Source organism: Pygoscelis adeliae, unplaced genomic scaffold (genome assembly GCF_000699105.1).
Source record: "Pygoscelis adeliae isolate BGI_AS28 unplaced genomic scaffold, ASM69910v1 Scaffold98, whole genome shotgun sequence".
NCBI classification, from domain to species: Eukaryota; Metazoa; Chordata; class Aves; order Sphenisciformes; family Spheniscidae; genus Pygoscelis; species Pygoscelis adeliae.
The window spans coordinates 3069355-3088061 of NW_008825547.1; the positions used below are offsets into that span (position 1 = coordinate 3069355).

At 36.0% G+C, this 18707-nt stretch overlaps 1 protein-coding gene across 1 annotated transcript in view; it reads right to left on the bottom strand.

The window, feature by feature from the left end:
* Positions 1–18707, bottom strand: part of RB1CC1 (RB1-inducible coiled-coil 1) — an 82410-nt gene that overhangs the window by 30906 nt on the left and 32797 nt on the right. The window contains exons 8-14 of the mRNA XM_009332052.1: positions 15967–16137; positions 9627–9811; positions 7086–7272; positions 6924–7005; positions 5968–6029; positions 4861–4964; positions 2446–2572 (exon numbers count right to left, since the gene is read on the bottom strand). Coding sequence (XP_009330327.1) covers positions 2446–2572; positions 4861–4964; positions 5968–6029; positions 6924–7005; positions 7086–7272; positions 9627–9811; positions 15967–16137 — 918 coding nt within the window. The remainder of the gene's footprint in view (positions 1–2445; positions 2573–4860; positions 4965–5967; positions 6030–6923; positions 7006–7085; positions 7273–9626; positions 9812–15966; positions 16138–18707) is intronic.

Below are 18707 nucleotides of genomic sequence, written 5' to 3' on the forward strand. Positions count from 1 at the left end.
TCCAGAAGAGGGCCACAAAAATGATCAGGGGGATGGAACAGCTCTCCTATGAAGAAAAAGGCCGAGAGAGTTGGGGTTGTCCAGCCTGGAGAAGAGAAGGAGGAGGGGAGGCCTTATTGCAGCCTTTCAATACTTAAAGGGGGCTTATAAGATGGGGACAAACTTTTTAGCAGGGCCTGTTGCGACAGGACAAGGGGGAATGGCTTTAAACTAAAAGAGGGTAGATATAGACTACCCTCTATTTTTTTACGTTGAGGGTGGTGAAGCACTGGCCCAGGTTGCCCAGAGAGGTGGTGGATGCCCCATCCCTGGAAACATTCCAGGTCAGGTTGGACGGGGCTCTGAGCAACCTGATCTAGTTGAAGATGTCCCTGCTCACTGCAGGGGTTTGGACTAGATGACCTTTAGAGGTCCCTTCCAACCCAAACTATTCTATGATTTTAAATTATTTCAGTAATTCTACACAAAAAAACAACGTTGGCAAAAGTAGTATAACTTAAACACTTCTAGACCATCTGCGGAACAAACCAACACAGAGAAAGACCTAGTATCTTTCATCAAGTAATAACAAGAGCACTGTTGCTGAGATGGAAAAAAAATCTGACAGATCTACTTGCTTCAATTCCAAAAAAGAGTTCAAACGAATCATTGAAATTACACACAGAGATGGGCATTTTCAAGATGACATCATGAATGGCCCAGCTCTGACTATGCAATGCAATTTACTCTAAGGAAAGAGACAATTATCCGAATCTGTCTAAGCACTTGACATTTCTGAGTCAGCCAAGAATTCAAACTGGTCAAAGCCCAGCAAAAGAGAAGGGTGGAAAGAACAGATTCTCCTGATTTGGCGAACATCTTTTTTGTGCAGCCATACAAGGATAAAGGTTTCTCAGATAAGCAAGTCTGAACCAAAAACAGCAAACCATCAAGACTTGAACAAGCAAGGCACCTTTCCTGTTTATTTTTCCACTGTTATTATGTATATTTAGGATTAAAAGTTACTCTGATTTATTTCACACTCTTCTGACAATGCAAGCCTTAGTGAAAAATGAATTCGTTAGAACGCCTGCCACTATCCTGGTTTCTTATGAGATAAATTTCAGGATGCTCCAAGTTGGGGGTGGACTTCTATATCTCAGAGCACGGTCTGTTGGAAGAGCACGTTCAGAAAACTCTACAGATTTCACAAGATTTACACCACTCCTAGCCATTCCATTGGCTAATACATTGATCAGGCCCTAACACTTTTGTTCTTAACGGCTGTTCACATAAAAACAAATCTTCATAAAGACAGAAAAAAGCTAAGATATGACATAAATGACACACCTTTTCTATATTACAGGACAAACAGCAGCCCAGATCTCATATTTTACATAAATGAAAGACTTCCAGTAAATCTCTTGTTCAAGTTCCAGAGGAGTAAGAAGATAGAGGACTTCATGTCACCTGGTTTAAGCAGGAATTTGCTAACTCAAAATTGAACAAGTCCATAACCTTGGCAGTTACAGAAGATGCTTCTAGTCAGCATCAAAATGCATACAAACACTTACACTGTAGATGATAACATGGAGTCCCACAAAAATGACACATTTTTTTCTACAGCAAAACTGCTAAAGAAACCCAATTTGAAGCAGTCAACTTCACGTATAATTTTAAGCATTGCTAAATTCACCCAGGGTTTCACTGGGACAGACTACAATCAGAAGCTAAAAGGACCCCATTTGGTGTATTATGAAAGAGGCTGGATGCATAGAAGCAATCAAAAGTGATTGGCAGAAACAGAATTTCTACGGGAAAGAATCTGCTTGACAGGCAGAGTGAAGCTAGGAAGAGTTCTTTTTGCCATCTGTTCCTTCCATACTCAAAGAAAGAGACTGCATGCACGTATTTCTTACCCTCCCCAAAAAGCAGGACTGCAACAAAGGAGTAGATGACACATCAATATTCATGCTAATGGAGACAACCAATCAAGGCTCTAAATTCTCCTTAACTGCTTGTGCCAAAAGGACTTCAAGCAGCACTGCAAACATCTAGAGAAGTAACAAAACAACTTCATTAAATACAAACTAAAGCGACAAAGGCAAAATGCACACATTCTGCACACAGAAGCTTCAGAAAATGGCAGAAAGCAGAAATATTAACAGAATAATTCTACAATTTCTGTGGAATATGAGCATCTGTTTAATGTTTAGAAGATATTTAATATCTCTTGACTATTCTCTAGATAGACTCACTTTACTCATTGCAGAGCTCAAAATTCTCATAATATTTACTAGTATGTGATTCGAAAGCAAACTATTATGCAGTTATGAGACCAACTAATCTTTACATCTGGAAAAACAAAAGTTTTTTTCTGAAGAGGCTGATAAAACAATACTATGAAACCATTCTACTCTTTTGAATAGATTATTCTCTTTTCTTGGTAAAGAAAAACAAAAATACCTTTTGTTCATTCAGCAGGTCTGTAATGGTTTGTGACATTTCATCCAAACTCTGTGCTGCTTTAACCAGGTTATGTAGAGCACGTACATGCTGGTGAAGAGGTTCAAAGTCACAAAGTATGGGAACCCTTAAAAACAGTATAGGATTAAAAATTTTCTTCCACATTGTTAATCTAACATTAAAATATATTAAATTATTATGTGTATATTCCAACAAGACTAAGCTTCCCTCTATATAAGGTTTGTACTTTCTTCATTTCATCTATTTCATATGGAAAATCCACTAAAACCACCTGGTATTTGTATTTTAAATTAAGAACTTGAGAGCTTTTAAGGAGTAGGTAATGATAAACACAATGATGGGGAAGTATTATGTCACAGTCTTTCCTTCTGAGGAAAACATTTACCAGTAGTACCTAGAGTTACAATAACAGTAACAGAAGAGAACTGATAGTTTTTAGATCTGTAATTGAAGCACTTGTGTTTGCAAATGACTCTATTCTCTCCAGCTGCATTCTCTCCAATCCAGCTCTTCCTTTGAAGCAGATATTAATTGTCTACTATTTTAATGATAGATAACCTAAATTAAAAGACCGATTAATGTGTTGTGATCACATTGCAAGCGTTGCAAGATAAGCTTTTGACTGCAAGTTTTCTAAACCTCTGGAAAAGCAACATTTATTTAATTTTTCTTGAGAATCTGTATATCCAGAATTTTTAATTTGTTCAGGAATAGCTCCACTGAAACCATGAAGCAGGAGTTAATTTAGACTAACAATATAATAAAAGCAGATTACACTTCAATGTATTTTGCATTCTCTATTCAATATACAGGGCAAGTGGCATCTAGTGTATTTTTGTAGAATTAAGATTTCAATAATTGCTCAAACATGTAAGTTGAGACGATTGAAGCATTGTAAGCAAATAGAAGCTCAGGGGTTCAGTGCTGATAGAAAAGGACTCTGGGCTGGGTTTCAGTTTACCTATTGCTTGCTTTTTAGACGTTACATGAAAATACCAAAGAAGCTTCTTCTGAAGCTCAGTTTCTACCAAGCTGTGCGACAGCTTTGCCCGCTCAAGTTCCAAGTCCACCACTATCATCAATATTTCCACCAAATGTAACCCTGAGCCCAGAAACCAGGAGGAACATGACATAATCCCACCTCTATTGCCATCAAGTGGAAAGCTATGTCACTACAATTCTGACCAACTAACAGTTTGGTTAGTGATTAGTTTTCTGACAACAGCAAGGCAAAATTCTTCCTGAACTCAGTCTGAACTTCCCAGGAAGGTTGTAAAATTCTTACAAACCTGAAAATCAGACAAATATCAGCAACATGATACTATAGTTTGCATTTTTTTCCTGCAGAATCACTAAGGAGAAAGCCTACGAGCATAACAAGAGAAGTTAAAAGGGTACATCAGCTGTATCATGATCTACGACACTAAGCTCACTATACTTATTTTTAATTTCAGTAGCAATACCAGAACGATGGCCAGGAATTCTGAATCAAAAAGAATGCCAGTACAAAACAGAGGTGGAAACAGCAGTGAATTCAGCTCCTGCACTGTTCACCAATAACAGGTATCAGGCTGATACTGTTGGTGAACCTGACAGATGACAGCGGAGCATCCTCCTTTTGGATTTACCTTATCATCCTTTGTGGGACTGTGGCCTGGGGCTGAAAAATGGAATCTCAGCAAATCTCTAACTGCAGATCTCTTCTAGCAGAAGGATGATGGATACATGCAGCATCTGACTGCGGTCATACTGACAGACAGATCTCTTCCTAGACAGAACCTTACATAGAACTTGCTACTGCCAATTTCTTGCCCATTATCTTGGTTGGCATTTCTCTGTCCAATTGCTTCAAGTTTAAGACATATGAGTTTGAAAGCTCACTCTGACAGTCAACTTTTCCAGAAAGAGGCACTTACAGAATACACCTTTTAGTAAAATAAGTCTGTCAGAGAAAAAGCAATAATTGAATACAGGAGATCTCTATGATCTCATGCTGGGCTAAAGAAATTTATTTTATTTCCTCAAGAATACCACGTTAACAATGGGCAAATGAAAAAAAAAATCTAATTCTGATCTGACAAAACATAAATGAAGTTGAGTTTATTTCCGTTTAAAACTGACAAGAGTTTTTTGGTTTTTAGCTATGACGCAGCTCAGACGAATGTCTGACATCTTTTACACCTCGATACAGAATACATGTGTTCATCTGAGCTTGAGTACATGAAAGATATAGGTTACATGCATTTGCATTAAGCCATTGAAGAGCATTGATTAAGAATGGTATTAGTTCAAAAAGATATCCTTGTCTGTTCCTTAAGAAAAATGAATTGTGGGTAGGAGCAGGACAGAAAGGGAAGCTATTTCCATAGCGCACAGTTTAAAAAAGTGATTTACCTGAGTAACGGCTGTACTTCTGAAGGACAAAATGACTGCAAAAACTGCAAGTCACTTAATGAGATATCTGGAAGCTCACTGTCAAATCTGCGAGGTTTTCGTGTCTGTATTAAGAAATTAATTTACACGTTGTTAAGGTAAATAATATCAAGATGACTAAGGAAGGATTAAAAAAAGACCTTAATAATACAGAAAAGTTGCAGTTAAACTGATCTCTCTCTCAAAAGATCTCATACTTTTTTTAAAGGAACCATGTCTGGCCCTGCAAGTCACCCCCTAAAAAAATTCATTTACATTTATAGCCATTAATTCTATCCAAAGTGCCTTGGGCAGCAGTACTTCCTCCCTATTACCAAGCTTCATAAACATTAAGGACGTTTAAAAAGTTAAGGGATAAGAGGTGGCACTGCAGCTTTACTTATTGTGCTACTAATCATAGAGTCAAGTATTAATTCAGTTCAGTATTTAACACACTGAAATGAGTAGCATTCTTATTTTTCCAAGTATCCTTTCAAAAAAAGTTGCAAAGGTGATGCTGAAGAGGTTACGTGAGGCCAAGTGAGATAGCAACTTTAGAATCAGGGAGAGTTACCTTACTTGAATTAACCAGGCTGTATGAAATCAAAGTTAACAGGCAATGTTTGATTACAGCTATGCTTTTTTACCCCTTCACGTTATCAGCCAATAGAGAGATGAAAATGCTTTTCTACTCATCCAGTGATTATAGAAAAAACATGAAAACCTTTTATTTGCTTCTACCACCCGATTAATTTTATGGCTTAATTATTCAGAAGAGTGGATTAGATGACCAAATTATCCCTACTGGCTTTTTTCTGATCATTAACAGCAATTTTTTGTTCAATACCACAGACTCCTTGTTAAAAAGGAGTATCGAGTTGACATTTCCTCTCCCACCACGCTGCAAGTTATGAACTAATGTTAATATAGGTCACTTGAAATAGCAAAGAACACTAGCTCCCAGCTTTTTTTGTCTGTCAGAGCAATGTGACAGGCATATAGCTTGAATGAATTAAGATTAGGTTTTTAATTTATGGAAGTACTGTTTATAAAAATGAAATAAAAACCAAGAAGATATTGAGTACATACACAAAAGGATGGAGGCCAGGAGTCAAGTCCTCTAAACAAACGATTCCTTAGAAAAGACTTCCCTGGGCGAAGAAAAAATGGTTATTTAAAAGAAAGAAATGCAACATACAAACAATGCCTCAAGAGAAACTGCAGTAGCTTAATTGTTTTAACAGCTGAACTAAATTTGAAAGCATTACTAACTACGCCATTTCTTGACAACGTAAGTTACAAGTGACCACAGAATTTGACACAAAACCCATCATGAAAGTAGAAATTCACTTCATTGCAGCCTTTTTGCTTAATGTTCATCACTATAAAAGCCTCAGCTCCTTTTTCAAATTTTCATTGTAATCTTGCTAATCTCCTTTCCAAAATTTTGATAAACTTTTGCTCAATTTTCTTATTTTAGTAGTTCATTCAGAGCATAAGTTGCATACTTTGCAGAAAAAAGAAAAAATAATCAGATTTCTTTTACCAGCAACTTCATTTTTAATTTATTTTTTTTTAACCTCTGGTCAAGCTCTTTAGACATGAGTCTTCATTCTTGTTTTTTTCTGTAGTACAGAAGAAGTCGTAACAATACTCAAATATTCAGTAATGGTTTCAAAGGTGTTATTTAAAAGAACAGTAAAGCTCGCAGAGCACGTTCAAATGCAGAAACTGCATTCAAATGCAATAATTAGAAATCTTATCTTTTATTAGATTAAACTAATTAAAAGCATTAAACTAATTAGAACTTTCACAGTATTTTGGATAATCTATATGAAAGTTCATTAATTTTATTAATAGAAAAATTAATAGAAAATATTTTGTTCATAACAGGACCATCTGGCACACTGCATGTCTTTCTGATTTGAGTAAAAAAACCAAACAGTACAGGTATTTAAATGACAACATAATGAAAGTAGTTCAACTACAAAGACAAAAGTCATACTTAACCACAATTCTGATTTCACAGAAGAGAAAGTACTTACTGAACAGTTTACCAAAAGATTCCCTTTTTGCCTTTTCAGCTTCATATAGGTGTTTCCCATCTTTTATTAAAGCACCCGCCCACTGTGGAAGGGAAAATATGTAGTTAGTTGTTAATTTACACATTGACATAAAGGTTTGGTCTCAAAGTTTTACTTACTTACCTCCCTGTAGTGTTTTATGAACATTTTTCTCCTCACAACCTCAACAACAGCTAGACAGTACATTTGAGGAACAGTACTGAGAGCCTCTACAACCTTGACCCTTTCTAGGAGCTCTGTTACAAGACGAAGCAATGCTTGTAGTTTCTCTCCATCTTGGTCAGCATGAAGCATTACAAAACAACACCACCTACAAAAGTAGGTTACACTTTAGAAGATAACAACTTAGTCATCTTTTCCACATTTAAATTTCACTAAGATTAGCAACACATCTGGATGAATTGAACAATGACATCATTTTACATGGGACAACAACAGGCTATCTGGAAGTACCAAGCAATTCAGCATTCAGTAGTTGCCTTGCAACTGTTGATTTCTCACAGTAAGATATCCGTATCAGTGCTCAAAAAATGAACACTTACCACTATTTGAGCTAAGGTATTGTTTTTGACAAGTAATGCTCTTAGCATACATAGCCTTAGGAGGAATGATAATGTGACTTTCTCCAAAAGAATTAAAAAAAGCTGGTACATCCAGAGCAAAGAAGAGACTTTGTTTGTAAATCTTAAAAATACTTATTGAAAAGCATTAGCAAGAAATATTAAGAGTAAGGATACTGTTTAGGAAGTTCACACCATCTAGTGTGATGTAGTTCATGCACTACAAATTACAACCACAGATTCCCACACCTTGTAACCACACCTTCAATTACCTTATTGATACAATCAATACATTAATTTCAAGCACAGCCACCAACATAACTAAATCACAGGATAACTACTGAAAAGGTGATCAACTGGTGTGTTTGTGGGGAAACGTTACAGCAACTTTGCCACCAGAGAAGGCATAAGGTGGAGGTATATGCCGCAAGTAACAAAAAAGTAGAAATTGCTTTTCTTAACAGAAGTGAAGTGAAACAACAAACAAGTCAACATTAAGCAACTAGGAACATATACAAACGGAGAACTACAAGACATGCACTGTTGACTTTCTCATAGTAATGAGTAGTAAGAAATAAAAAGAGGGCATTATACGAAGCCAACAAGTGGCCAGTTCAAAACACAAACGGAAGTACATTTTCCACACAACATACAGTTAAAGTTGCAGAAGTTGCAAAAAACAGGAGTTTGTGGATTCAAAAAGAAGTTGGACTAGTTCATGGGGAAAAAACCTCCATCAGTAATTAAACCCAGAAGAACTGCTTCTATATCAGATAAGAATGTGCTCCTCCAAGAATGTTTACATATAGTTATGTTCTTTCCTCATTATCAGATTCCCATTATCGTCATTTGCTACTAACTGCTACTGAAGACAAGCTAGAAGAACCTTTAGGTTGACCCAAAATACAGTAGGGTTTTTTGTTTGTTTGTTTTGTCAGGTGTTTTCTTGTTCTTTTTTTTTACATCTATGCTTTATTCTTCTCTTCAGATCTACCCTCTTTGCATTCACTCTCCACACCTCACTAGCTTATTCGTTACAAACGGATGCAATTCTTTTCCTCTAATAACTCATTAATTAAGTGTATACTACACAAATACTTTAACACATAGGAAATGAAAGCGGTATTTATGGCAACCTAGGTTCTACATACTATCCCTAAATACCTCCTACAGTGAAAAATGGTGCAAACAAAGTCATCTTTCATTGGACTAAGAGCAGATGCACAGGCAACAAAGACAAATTCACATTTCGATTTACCTAGCAGTAATTTATTCTACAAACACAACAGGATCTTTGTCACTAGTGCACTGCTGATTTTGCTTTAATTCTTCCTGCACCTTGCACCTGCCTCATCTATACAAACTGCAATCTCTTCAAGAAAAAAAAAAATCTACTTGATGGATATCCAGCGTGCAAGTCTAACAGAGTCACAATGTTGTCTAATTATTAGCTGCTAGCATAAACAAAGTCTTTTCTTCCAAGTATTATTAAACTGTACACTATTCCTATGTATCTGACATGACAAATTATCTAAAGCTTAATAATTAAAGTGTAGTAGTATGAAAAACTGTATTTCCCATTGAGCAATACAGATTACTTACTGCCTTCCATGTTATACAGTAAAGATGCTTACATGAAAAATTACCATTTTTACTGGCTGTGACTGAGTATAATTATTTTTCATGAACTACAAGTAAATCAAACTACTGGCATGTTTTTCTGCTTTGATGTGATCAGAAGCTACTGAAAAGTGTTTTACTTATGGTTATCATAATCCTTTGAAAATGTCAATACAATTGCCAGTCAAATTTGAAATAATATACTGAAGGCTTCTGAGGCTGATGACAGGAGAGGGGATTGTAGGTTCTTGGATACTGTTTTATTGATATGAAGACCATTTAAACGCTAAGAAAAGTTTCTCTTAAAATAATATTTTGTTTCACACTTACAAATAACTTCACACACAAACTGAAGTGACCCAACTTTTATTTTCTCTTCCATTAAGAAAAACTCTATGCATTACCGAAGATTTTCTTAAGACACATTATTTAAACAGTCTTCATGCAAGTAGAAGCAATATAAAGTTGAAAAGTTGTAACTTACTTCAGTCTGACTTGTAGATTATTTGCAAGCTCCTGTTTGGCAGTGGTACATTTCTGTTTAATATCTAACAGTTTTCTGTGATTAGTTAACATAATCATCAGCTGATTTGCATGACTCAAACACAAATCAGGCAGCACAGAAGGATCTTTCAAGTTCTCAGCTCTCTTCTGATTAGCCAAAAATCCCTAGAGGAGAAGAGATACGTTTGTTACACAAGCTTTGTGACAATCAAAAAGCATGGAAATGATCCATCTTCTCTGTAAGAACGCAAGCATTTTAATAAACTTACTGTAACCATTGAGGAGTATAACAGAATGCTACATCGAGAAGTGTCAAGGTTGCTTTCTTTTCATTCTATAATCCAATCCAAATAAATCTTATTTGATATTTCCCTCCCAAACAGTTAACAACACGACCCTATAAGAACTTTACACAACTAACCAACACCAGTGAAAGATCACAAAAGTTAATGCAGCAGAAAAGTAGCTACTAGGATGGAGGGGATCAACCATCATTCCAATTTCTGCAAACAACCAGCTTGTTAACTTCTGGCATGTGCAAGACTTACCAACTTAGAGCATATTCAGTACTACTGTGGGCTAAAGAATATATTTTTTGCATAAGGAAATTCATACATGAAACTAATTCTTTTTGAGAGCCAAGATCGCAGCTAGGCATCTTATTTGCACATAGGAGTTGGGCACGGCAAAGAATTATCTGTTGTGGATGGTAACAGGCAACCCCTAAAAGGGTGGGGGGCAAAACAGGGAAGATGGACTGCCTTAGATAAGCATGTCTTAGATGGCTGGTTACAGGAGGTAACATATGTACATATACACAGAAGAGATAGGGGGCTGCTGGCGTAATAACTACTGTGCCAGGACATTGTCTTCTTCATCACGTTCAACAGGTGAGATAAAATACTGCTGGAAACAGTATTTTTCTTTAGGCAAGAAAATACCACCCAACACCACTGATTTTAGCTTTGATTTTGTCCACATTCATATCATGTCTCTGACATGTTTCTTGAACATCACAGTGGTCACTACGTTTGTAGTTCTACAAACTTGTTTATTAAGACTTTGTTTTCTTAATGAAGAATTCAAAACCAGACAATAGTTTTAAGTGTTTCTTTCTGAAGCTGAAGTTGATGAGAACAGTAAACCATAGAGAATTATACAAAACTGCTGAAAAATGAAACGACTGTCATTACTGATTTGATATTGAATGTAAAGCAATCTTGTCATAAGATGCTATAAAACACATTTGCAAAGCCTGCAATAAATATTTATAGCGAGAACAGCACAGAAATCAAAGTAAGTATCAAACAAGTATATTAAGTGTAATGAAAAGGAAAAAGATGCACACTGAACATGGAAGAGAATACTGAAGAGTCAACCATTTACTGAACTGTGCGCCACTTATGTACTGAACGAGTGAGGACCCTCTGGGAAACAAAAGCAGGTTGCAAACTTTTTAACTGTATGCATTATCCGAGCCAAGCGAATGGAAACCAGAAAAGGTGGGAAGAACTGTTACTGAGATGAAGAGACCATCCCCACCAAAAAGAACTTGGGTTGTTTAGTCAAGGAAGACAAAGACATTGAAGAAACATGCTGTGATAATCGTTAGGGAATTGCCAAGCACCAGAATGAAAGCCAGTATAGGCATGAGAGCATATAGATTTGAACTAGCCAAGAATACTTTACTTTAACGGATGTTTATAAACATTACGACAATCAGATTCTATACAACTTTGCAACAGGAATAGAGAAGTCAAGAAAATAATTGCTTGTAAATAGCAGCTCAGTAAGCTTTTTAAATGAATCACATGGCACGGAGCCTGAAGTTACACAAAACTGGATGCAGTGAGCTAGAAAATCCCTTCCAGCTTTACTCTCAGTTCCAAAAGGCTATTCATAAATTTGAGAATCTTTTGCCATTTCTGTATCTCTGGATCCACCTTTAAAATTAAACTAAAATTACCCTAGTATGCAAATCAGAAAGAAAAATCTCAGCATACTAGAAAAAGGCCGGTTAAGAAAAACTGCAGTAAACAAAAAAAAAAGGGGGGGGCCCCAATAAATTCTGGAGAAATCCAAGATCTACATAATCAATTGTTCTCACAAGTTCTTGCCTTTCTAGCCCCGATCAGATGACAGAATTCATGACATGAGAATCATAGTCAAATTAAGAAGGGTCCTGTATAACAGGTATGATAATGCCTTTATGGATGTTTCCCAATGACTACTTCCAAATTAAAGAAGCAACAATAAAGAACATTTAACAACATTTTAGACTGAAGTTCAAACAATCAACAGGGAAGGCAGTCAGTGATGTAATAAGCAGCTGAGAAGACCCCAAATCACTATAAAACTCTAAATCTAAGGTTTTCTTTGTTGTAACAAGAAGCAGGAGGAAAATAAACGTACAGAATACGATAGTGACAAAGTCCTTTTCCGAACAACTTCAGGTGAAAGAGAACAAGCCCAGAATCAAGAAGGCTAGCTGCCAACCAGGTTTTTTTACTATATTTAACAGAGCTAATAGAAGAGTAACACTTCTATGAACCTAATTGATGGAAATGCATTTGGATGTAACAAAATGTTTTGAAGTTACACTACTAATAGGGAAAATTAAAAAGAAAAAAAACCCCAAACACAAGGAAATGTTGGAAAGGATAACCTATTGGGCAGAATCACACTGAAAGATTAGAGAGGCTCCAAATTTCCTAGAGGCATACTCTTGTTACATAATGCCACCTACTGACCACAATTCTATACGCTTATGTTACAAATCCCAGCTTCCACCGGGAAAAATAGGTTTTTAATTTAACAAAGCAGCTTTCCATATTAAACACTGGGGGCCGGAGATCAACTATTCAACTACATAACTCAGGATGTAATTTTTCATATAAAAGTCTGTTTAATGGTCAGTTAATTGAAAAGGCTGACTGGAAGCAAAAGAACTCTTAAGGCAGGTCCAGGAACAAGCAGATTAACTAAGCAATGAGGCCTTCTAGCAGCAGATGACTTTGTTCCATGAGATAAGTTTCGTTTGAATTTTAATAATGGAATTGAGGTTGGAGTAGGAAGTCAACTCAAATTCTGGATAGAACATCAGCTTTTTCTGGCCTGGGGAAAATAAGCCTACATCTTCCAATACAAATACTGCCAATGGGATTACCATTGAGATGCTCCTTATCTTTGTTCTATAAAGAACCTCTACTTTATTTCTTTATGAACGGAAACAGTTCACTGCTGGAAGGTATGACGTAAAAGGAAAATCGTATGAGCTTTTTTCAGGTAACACCGAATATTAATAATTATTACACAAATTGTGAGCACCACCTTTAAAAATACACAAGTCCTCATCTATATTTTTAAATATAATTAAACACTTGCACTTCGTCATTCTTCTTAGATTTCTATGCAGACTATAATTTGAATGAGTTGCATGATACCACCTCCAATATCTTACAAGTGTCTATTGTTTTCCAAACAGTATCCAAACAACTGCTAAAACTGGTATGAAAAAACTTCCTAAGGCTCAAATATAAAATCAAGGAATAAAAGCATCTGATAGTACACGTAATCACTTGTTTAACGGCAAACATTTAATTAACTGAAGCTTAAAAAAACCCAAAAACCAAACACACCATCACATTCTATCTGACTGTTCTTAAAAACCCCTATATCATAAGTAAAGGAATAGACAATTTATAAAAAGAAAAGGCAAAAATGAAGATTTGAAAGTAACAAGTCTGACAAGTCTTCAAAAGGTAGAAAGTCTAAATTTACCATGGCATTTAAACAAGGTGACAAAGTACCTTTCCAACTGACTTTTAGGCATCTCACTCAAAAGTGCGATTGGTAAGCTTGAGGTAGGCTCTTCATTCAAGTGAAGAGGGAAAACATAGCTAAAATTACCACTCACAGCATTGGGCAACCAAGTATAGGGATGGAAGAGTAACTTTTCCATCATGCTAAATTCCCTTGGATTTAGCACTGGCCTACAATATAAACACTGCGAGACTGAGACTTAGCACAAACTTACTTTTAGACTTACTAATTGAAATTATTTGAAGACAGGCTCTACTTTTAAACAACGCTGCCAGAAGTACTGGTAGCACCCACCTTTACGTACCAGCCAGAGGATGGAGCAGGAAGCCTCGGTCCTATGTGACTGTCAGCCCAGTTCCCCTCAAAAGGGGGCTCTAACCACCCCAAGATAGGGAGGCAACATTGTTCACTTACTCCTACTAATGATATACCAATGTGCAAACAGAAATAAGAAACTCATGCCTCTTTTCACAGTCCCAGCTCTGATGTTCAAATTTTCTCTGTTACATCAGATAATGACCACATACAGGTTTTAATATACTTTCAGTTGCAAACAAGGCATTACAGGGCAATCTTAGGTATAAAGTTAACTGAAGCTCTTCACAGAAACTGTATTTAAGAAGAACCTTTTATATGGCACTGTAATGTTTTAAAAAAATATGAGCTATGTATTTTACATTTAAAATAATCTTTAATCAAATTTCTTATCACTTCAAATGACACTGTCTAGTGTAGGCACACTACTCATGTCCTCACTACGAGCTTGGTGATCAACCATTAACCACACTACCTCTTCCCTGATCCTGTATTGTTGAGCGACAAGTTACCAAGGACTCAGTATTTCCCTTCAAAATTAAATTTAACCTACTTATCTCTTATTCCATATCTCCAGCTGAAGTTCTGATTTTCTAGCTGTTTTTCTATTTCTAGACCATAAGGATAACAGAAAATCCCTCCACAACTCAAACCTGAAGGTCCCCACCTTCTAACTCCTGAAGTATATACTGCAGCAGGATCCTAACTCCCATTTTCAGCTCAGAAAAATAAAAACAACATGCCCTCTCAGAACAAGAAAAGCTAACTACATGGAGCAGCACATGAGCTAAATAACATTACCAAGAGAAAGGATAAAAGGACAGTGGGAGGAGCTCACCAACCGTCTGGCTGTATTTGTTTTGACTCTGGAACTAGTTGAAGGTCAGAAGATGACAACATATTAAGAATAAAGCAATGAATCAGTTGGTGTGACAGGAAGTGTTCAGGACATGCCACCTGGGCACGGTGCCAATTTCATGCCTCATTTTCCCTTTCTATTATTGAGGTTTTTTCCATTTCTGCCTTCCATTTAATGAAAGACTGGATGAACTAGCAAAGATGAATCAATTCACAGCATCCTGGTCTCCAGCATATGAGCAACTGCAAACTACAGGCCATCTTTGACGGTCTACCATTAGCAAAAAGTTGTCTGCTCTTAAATGTAGCTGTAAACCAGGTGGAACTTAGACAGATTTGACAGAGGTATGTACGGGCAGATACTAAGATAATATTTAAGCCAGATGTTTTCTTTTCCTTAAGCTCAGAATACTCATTAAACACATCAGTTTTCAAATAAGCTTTAAAATAAATACCTACAGTTTATAGCTGTCAGACACCTTCATCAGATCCCATTTTTATTAGCAGTTTTCTACATTAATGTGCAAAACGTTAAAATAATAAAGCACATCCTGTTTGTAAACCATTCACTATATTTAACAAGATACACCTTAACACAACACCTTAAAAGGTATTCTCAAAGTTTTTAAATTTTACCATTTTCTAAGTGATTCTTACTCATCCAGAAGAAACCTAATTTCTAAAATAAAAATAAACTAGATGTATTCTGTTCCAGAAACAATACCATATATTGATGTATCTCAGAAGCCAGCAATTTTACACTGGTGCTTTGATGAAAATGCTGATTGGCTGAATTGGAATTAAATATATTTTTCCAAATTATAACCAACAGAATGTTGACAGAAATACTTTAGCTATAAAAACATACAGCTTAATATGCAGTTGACAAAGTTGCAGTGAACTACAGCTCTGCATGTTCCTAGTGCATTAAGTCTAGGATATTTTAAGTAAGACATTTTTATTTTGTAGAGTGACTACTTCTCCAATATAGATGAAGCGACATAAATGTAAGTCCTATATTTAAGCTCCAGTGCTGTCCACCACCCACTGTTGCATTTTCAACTAGCTTCATGTTTTAAAAAGAGTATCTAAATTAATGTGATAGTTGGGAGTTATGAGCTGAGAACATGACCATCAGATGTAAAAACTACCAATATTTAAATGTCAAATTATTATGAATATAACACCTTTTTGAGCATCTCCAGTGCGATAAGTTGAAAACTGTCTTGCTTTAAGACATGCAATTGTTTCATTGTAATCTTTAACAGTATACACATACCAAACATCTACCATCTTCCAATGTTACACACTTAAATGTGTATTACCTGAGCAAGTTCTTTTTGTTCATTCACCAGTCTGCTGCAGCTTGCTATCATCTGGTCCAATGCATAGAGCCTATCCTCAAGGCCTTTAATAGCCTTCATGTTCTGATTATCTAGTTTGGCGATAGTTTGTCGACATTCTGCCAGAAAGGGTTGGATGATCCTTGGATCAAGCTAGGGGGAAAAAAAAAATAAAAAAGAAAATAAACATTTTCTTATTAGCAGTTGACATATTGAAAGGTGACGTGAGCTAGCTACATGAGTTTTTATAACCTTAAAAAAAAAAGAAGAAAAATATTAATCTAATGTGTGCCTATATCTGTCATCTGTTTCAAAATTTTGAGTTAATGAGTCTGTGGATTTTATATCACAGCATGAATTTCTTTGAAGTGTTCCAACCAGACCATCACAGAAATCAGGATCTTTACAAGGGAAAGGGACATTAACTAGTTGAGAGGACAAGGCAGGGTACAGGGGGAAGGGGCAGTTTAAAGCTAATGGACACAGTCTACCCTGGGACAGAATCCATACAGCTACAATCAAAACAAGTGATGAATGTGACTCACTGGAAAGTGTAGTAGGGAAGGTGATGGGAAAAAGCTGCAAGACACATTAGCCTTTTCCCACTAAATAAATGTTTTAACTGATTCCTTAGACAAGCAGATCAATTCTAAATAACTGGAAAACAAGCTATGGAAAAATAATATATTTGTAATGCTTTTTGCTAATGTTTTTCCTAAAAAACCCGTATTTTAAGAATTATTTCATCATATTCCTTCACAGGCCACTAACCAGAAAAAAGTGTTTAAAACATTAAGAGGCTACCGATGTCCACAGATATTAAGGGTGGCTCTTCAAGTTTCTCTGTAAGAGTAGTGAAATAAATTAGTCTTTATTTCCTTAGTTCTAAAAACAACATAGGTATTACAACAGCTTATGTAGGACAGAGTTTAGTCTAAACCTGGAATATATTAGTTAGGAACACAGTAAGAGTCATTAGGTGTTAGCAGAACATGAACAAATTTGCCCAATTTATCCAAAATGGTTATGGTATGCCATCTATTATATGAGAATCTAGTGAAAAGGACACTATCCTGTGAGGTCATACAAGGTATCACAAACACTGACTTCTTCCATCAACATGTAGGGTTTATGCCACTTACACAGCACACAAATTAACCCTCAAAAAAGAAGCCACTTATGAGACTCCATATTAACATAAATAAAAGTACTATTTTCCCCTCAATCTATTATTTAACTGTATAAAAGCTTTCACACACAGCACTTTTTTTATTCTGGAAACACTCCTCCGGGGTATAGAGAGAGGAATCTGAAGAGGAAAAGCATTGCAAATTAAGGAGCAGCTACAAAGAATAGGTCTTTCATTCGCTTCAAACGAACAAAAAAAAAAAACCTAACAAACAAACAAGACCACAAGGGGAAGTACTAAAAACTGGTAATTAGCCCAGAACTTTTCATAATAAATAATTAAGGCTATTATTAATGTGACAAAATATGTCGAAGTTCTCTGCAAACAGCAAAGGCTAATTTTTAGCATGTTATGAATGGTCTTATGAACCTTGGTCGTCCTCAAGTGAGTTGTGCATCTTCAAGAATCAGCAATAAAAACAGTCTCTGAGATTAAACCAGATTGTTTTTATAGGATCATCTTCATTGCCATACCATTCAGGATTACTCCTCTGTGGCATACAGAATTATTCCACTGCAGCATCCAGAATGGTTTCTGAACAGACAAAATACTAAAGAACAATATGGTGGGTTTTCTTCCTTTTTACCTTCATAAACTAATCGTGTTTTATCTCTTTTTACAAAGAATGCCTATTCCTCTCATTCCACCTTCTTATTTCCTCTATTCTTTTTATCCCATCTTTGACCTAATTGCATGTGTAGCACTCAGCTCTACTTTCACTGGTAGATAATATTGCTCTGCTCATCTTTAAGAGTCTCTTCCTTTTCTATCCTTTTATTTAAGTAGCTATAACAGCACTTAACAGAAACATCTGGTTAGCTCCTACTTACCCACTGCTTTTACCACAGCCTAGGTTTCTGCAATTAGAAGCATCATTTTGTAGAAGCACCTAAAGCCTAGAAGAACCAGATACCTAGCAGTGCTCTCTGCAACACACCAGTTCTGCCAAGACTACCAGTATCAAAGCTATAAAGCTCATACTCTGATGATATACACTTTCATGAAAATCTTACCTGAATTCAGAGTTTCAAATAAGAATTGCAATCACAAACCATTTGTATGGTTCATATTTCCAAGAAGGAAAGGGCATGGGGAGAATGCAGGAAAAACAATTAAAAAAATTAGTGCCATTTTATTCTAGCTTGTTATGTTAAAGTGTCATCTCAAGTAAATATTAAAAGAACAACTGTGTTGCAAGATATTTATTTAGTATTTTCTTTTCCTTTTCAACTACAGGCCAATTCTGTTTTCAAACTAAATCTAAATCAGTGGTAGGCAAAGATTCAACCCCTTGTCTGTGCTGCTATTGAGGTAGAGTAAATTAATGTTTTCCTAAGGAAAACTAGGAACTACTGCATTACTTCAAAGCTTTGGGGTTTTTGTGAACCAAAATAGATCAAGATTGATCAATCACAGTTGGTCTGCCGGTGGCCAGAATAGTCTGACTAAAATGTTTTCCCTACCTGCCAATTCTGCTTATACCAAGAAAACAAAAAGAAACTTCATTTTTGCAGGAGAAATCCCATTTTTTCCC